This window comes from Thalia democratica, chromosome 6, assembly GCF_965202585.1.
Source record: "Thalia democratica chromosome 6, ktThaDemo2.hap1.1, whole genome shotgun sequence".
In the NCBI taxonomy this organism is placed as follows: Eukaryota; Metazoa; Chordata; class Thaliacea; order Salpida; family Salpidae; genus Thalia; species Thalia democratica.
The window spans coordinates 29,230,184-29,235,220 of NC_139170.1; the positions used below are offsets into that span (position 1 = coordinate 29,230,184).

The 5,037-nt window shown below is 26.3% G+C and overlaps 1 protein-coding gene across 1 annotated transcript; it reads left to right on the plus strand.

Moving 5' to 3' along the window:
* The first annotated feature begins 1,783 nt into the window (after positions 1 to 1,783).
* Positions 1,784 to 2,869, plus strand: LOC145838294 (adenine phosphoribosyltransferase-like). The gene has a single exon (XM_082945864.1). It carries the CDS (start codon positions 1,911 to 1,913, stop codon positions 2,451 to 2,453), a length of 543 nt encoding a protein of 180 aa, XP_082801990.1. The 5' UTR covers positions 1,784 to 1,910; the 3' UTR covers positions 2,454 to 2,869.
* The last annotated feature ends 2,168 nt before the right edge of the window (positions 2,870 to 5,037 follow it).

Sequence of the window (5,037 nt, forward strand, 5' to 3'; positions counted from 1 at the left end):
CAATAATGTTTTTCGAGGAATTAAAAAATCAGGATGACTCAGGACTGTTATTTGTCACTCAATAAATTTTTTGACTAAAGGACTGGCAGCCCTAAACTCAAGACAACTCACAATACTACGATTTTTTTTAAACTCAGGCTGACTCAAGATTGTTCTTTTTTGATAAAAATCTCATGATAATTTTAAGATTTAAAAATCTTAGGACGTATTTTTTTCTAGTTCTTGAATGAGATTTAGTTGAGCTAGCATATTTTTATTTTTTATTTCGAATTTTGTTCAAAAACTTGATTTCTATTTATTTAAAATGCTTATGCAAAAATTGTTTAGCTGCTTGCTCTTCACTACTCTTAAAAAAATATTGTATTTATTGTCATAAATCTGAAATTAAGTTTTAATCATGATTTGAATTTATCTTAAACTGAAACAGTTAGAGATAAAAAAGTTTAACTATTCATTTTATACTTATTAAAGTTTTTAAAATTTAAGTAAATTTTTAATTTTGTTAAGTTATATAAAGGTAAAGTTGTTTGCTGTAACATTTAAATACTTGTTTTCTTTAAACAAATCTAAAAATTACTATAAACTATTGTTTTTTAAGGATTTAAAAAACTTAAAACAGTTTTAGGTCACTCAGGACAGTTTTTGGTCAATTTGGATAGTTTTTTTTACTCAAATTTATACCAAAAAGAAATAAAAAACCTTGTACATCATAAACATATAAAAAATGTAGGAAACTAAAAAAAATATCTAAAAAACTAATGGCTAACCTATTTCAATTATCTTTAACATAAAAGCTGTTAAAAGTTACCTTTTTTAAATGTTTTGTTTAATATTTTCAAGATAAAAAAAAGTAACAGATTTCACATCTTTCAAGTTTTTTTGTCTAAATTTTCAAGTTCAATGGTTTTACAGCTTTAATTGAAAATTGAAACATATGGTAACTAAAGCAAAACATTTTACAATTGTTTTTTGATCACTTTAGCTTAGCTATGTTTTCCCAAAAAGACTTTAATCAAGTAAAGGTAAATAGTAGTTAAGAAAAATATGTTCTTGTTGCCTTAAACAATTGTTTTTTTAGTTTTTGAAGTAGGGTTGCCATACACTCAAAATAACTCAGGCTAAAGTTTTTGTTTTTTAGCGAACTCAGGCTAGTTCAAACATTTTTGCTAAATTTCAGTCTAGTGTTTATGACTTTAATTTTTTATTTTTTAATAATTGTGTTATTCAAGCTGGTTAAAAAAATTTTTACTGATTTTTTAGCTGAGGTTATTTTTTAACTTTTTTTATAAACTCAGACTAGTTTTTGGTCACTCACACTGGCTTTGTGCTTCAAAGAGTGACAACTTAAAACTAGAAATTAAGACTTTATACCAGTTCTTGCCTTGGAAGAAATTAATTTATGAACAATACAGGTCTAATCTTATCATTTAAACATATCATATACCTTTTTGTGTTATACATTTAGTAGTCAGTATAAATTTGTAATTTAAAATTAACCCAAAACCTATTTATTTTTGACAGTAAAATAGTTAGTTTCTTTAAGTGAATGCAAAGTTCAATCTTTTTGTTAAATCTAATAAAGTCGCTTACTTAAAAGGCTTAAAAGACATTTATCAACCTACACAGTAATTTTTTATGACTTTTTTCTTTTTTGTTATAGTTTTTAGTCTTAACAGTTTATATTATTTTATAAATTGTTTTTGTTTTAATTTTGTTATATAATATTATTTATGTTATTTGTTAATAAAAGGATGTAAACAAATAACTTTTATTATAGGTTTAAAGCATATTTATTGAGAAAAATACTAATAAGCAAGTTTCAAGGAAAAAATTTAAATAAACAAAATTTTTAAATCAAAAAAGCTAATTAAACAAACATAACTCAGAAGTTAAACATAAAACTGAAAAGTATGTCAAGTCCAGAAGAGAAAATAAAGCAGAGAATCAAAATTTATGAAGACTTTCCTAAAAAAGGTATAAGTTTTAAAGACATATTTCCTCTATTTCAAGCACCAGCTTTGACTAGTGATGTAATAAGTCTTATGGAAACGCACTGCAAATCATTGTGTACCAAAATAGATGCAGTGATTGGACTTGACTCCAGGGGCTTCTTGCTTGCACCCATGCTAGCACAGCAGTTAAACACAAGTTTTGTGCCGATCAGAAAAAAAGGAAAGCTACCAGGCGAAAAATTTTCACAGTCATACGACTTGGAGTACGGCAGTGATGAGCTGCAGATGCAGAAGGACGCCCTGTCAAAAGGCAGCAAAGTGGTTATTGTTGATGACCTGATGGCCACAGGTGGAACTATGGAAGCAGCCTGCAAGCTTTGTGAAAAAGCTAAGCTCAAAGTCTTGTCAGCTCTTTGCGTGGTTGAGTTGACGGGGTTGAAAGGAACTGAGAAGCTATCAAAGGACACTCAGTTTTATTCAATTGTCCAGTATGAGTTTTAATAGGTTAATTTGTATTCTACTAGTTAATTTTGCTATACATTAAACTGAACGGTACTTTATGCTATGTAAAATATAAATAGTTTACTTCATATCAACAGTGTTGTGATTTTTTTGCACATAACATGATTTAAACATATATTTGTTTAATTTAATTTTTTCTGTTTTAAAAAAGCAAACAAAAATGTTTTTATAAATAGAATTTCAGCAATTAGTTTCATATTTTGCCTTTATCACAATTGAAAGTTTAATTCTTCATTTAGCTATGTTGTTCAAAATAGTAATGATGAAAAAACTTTTTTTTTTAGTAACTACCCACAAATTTGATCAAGTTGTTTTTATTTAAATTTTCTAAAATTTCGCAATTGAATTTTATTTTTATATTAAAATAAAAAAGATAGTATGTGCTTGCTAATTGATACTTGGTAAGGTAAATTTTTTTTTTTAAATATCATATTTAGTAAATGTAAATTTCATAAGTTTTATAACATAAGTTAAAACTAGTTGTATCATGCAGTCGCTTAACATAAACCAAACCAATAAGATCTAAAAGTTTTAAATGCTTCTTTCAATCTCATTAGTTTAAATATCATAAGAAAGTTGTTGGAAACTCAGAAAATTTTTAAAGCTTTGTAAAAAAGGCTGTTTTTCAAGATATTTTTTTTTCTAGTCTACAACCTTTTTTTAAATTTTAATTTACTTATATTTTTTAAGTTTAATAAAAATAAGACTTGTTTTATCTATATTGAAAGGTTATTTTTCACAGGATTGACACAAACCCTAGCTACTCTGGATAACTCTAGTTTAAAATTTATGAATAACTCATGCCAATTTAGGCTGGTTTAAATATTTTCATATAGGTATCAGATTAATTGTTATAAATTTATATATGTTTTTTAACTATTCAAAAATATAAATTTAAGCGTTTGTTAACAAAAGATCCTAGCGAAGCAAGTTCACTGGAATATATAATGATAACAAATACAGTATCCTTTCTTTATTACACTAGCACATGTATACATTATATATTATTATTATATATTTATTATATAGCTTTATAACAGTAGGGATTAACATTAAGTATTTTATCTATTGTTAACCATTAGCATATAAAAATATAAAGCAATTATTTTTATTTCCAATAGACACATGTCCCACATGTATATACCTACTTTATCTTCTAATCTTTCCTTACGGTATTTATTTTTTTTACAGAGCTCCGTTGAAGTGTGTTAATCCGTTAGCACACAGAAACATGTGTTAGTGTAATAAACCAATATTTATTTCGGCCATCATCAACAATGTTGAGATGTTTTATGCCATCGATAATAAACAATGAACTTTACCGCAAGATCAACAACAACAGCATCCGAGACAATCCTACGACCGGTTTCGTCCTTATTAGGACTCATCAGGCAGGAATAGTCGTTGTCTGAGACGTTGAGCTGTGAATGATATAGCTGTGTCATTTTTTCAACTTTACCCACAAACGATCGCTTCAGTACTTAGTACTTTAGCCCGCTTGTTTAAGATCACAATAGCGGTTTCTCGCGACTATTCCTGCCTGATGAGTCCTAATAAGGACGAAACCGGTCGTAGGATTGTCTCGGATGCTGTTGTTGTTGATCTTGCGGTAAAGTTCATTGTTTATTAGTGTAATAAAGAAAGGGGACTGTATAGTTCGTTATTATTACATACTTTTTAAATATGTTTTTATTAAGTCCTTTTAATAATGTTTTGGTACTTTTAGTTATAAAAATATTTATTTAATTATAAAACATTTTTGGCTTAAGTTAGTATAATTATATGAACTGTAGGGTTACCAAAAAACATGGAATTTGACAATTTAGGCTAGAAAAACCTGAAATTAAATAAATTTTGAAAAAAAAAACTTGAATTTTGAACAAAAATCACTTAAAAACCTTAAATTTTTAACTTGTTTATATGTAAAGTAACAAAGTATAGATAAGATTTTAAAAATATATCATAAAGATAGAAATATTTTTGCATCATTAAAACAAATTATTAAAAAACATGTTAAAGTAGCATTACAGTATCTTTTCAATGTAGTTTAAAACAGTTGTATTAACTTTAATTTCAATTATTACAAAAAATGGACCAAAAAATCGAAAAAAACCTTAGGCAACCCGACTTTATATAGTTTTTAATACAGTACTGCGTTGTATTGAAGAAGATTAATATCATGTAATAATATGATACAATAATTTGCCTTACTATGGTACAACACTGTACAGTACACTTGATTACATGTATTAACAATGATTTTTGATTTTGACACCTTATAAAAACAAAAAAATGGTTTTGAAATTTTAGAATGTAAAATAATGTTCAACTAATAGGCTTGTAATTAGTAGCTGTCAAATAAATTTTAGGAAGTTAATATATGTACTAGCAGTGTTCTACGGTGAAAACTTTGTCTAGTCTATAAAAATGTTATATTAGTATTTAATTCACGTGGTTTTTTCTTCAGATAATGAAAACTTGAAAAGATTTCTTAAGTTATAAAACTTTATGAAATTATAAAACTTATATTAAAAGTAAAACTGAGTAGATTTATCTACCTATA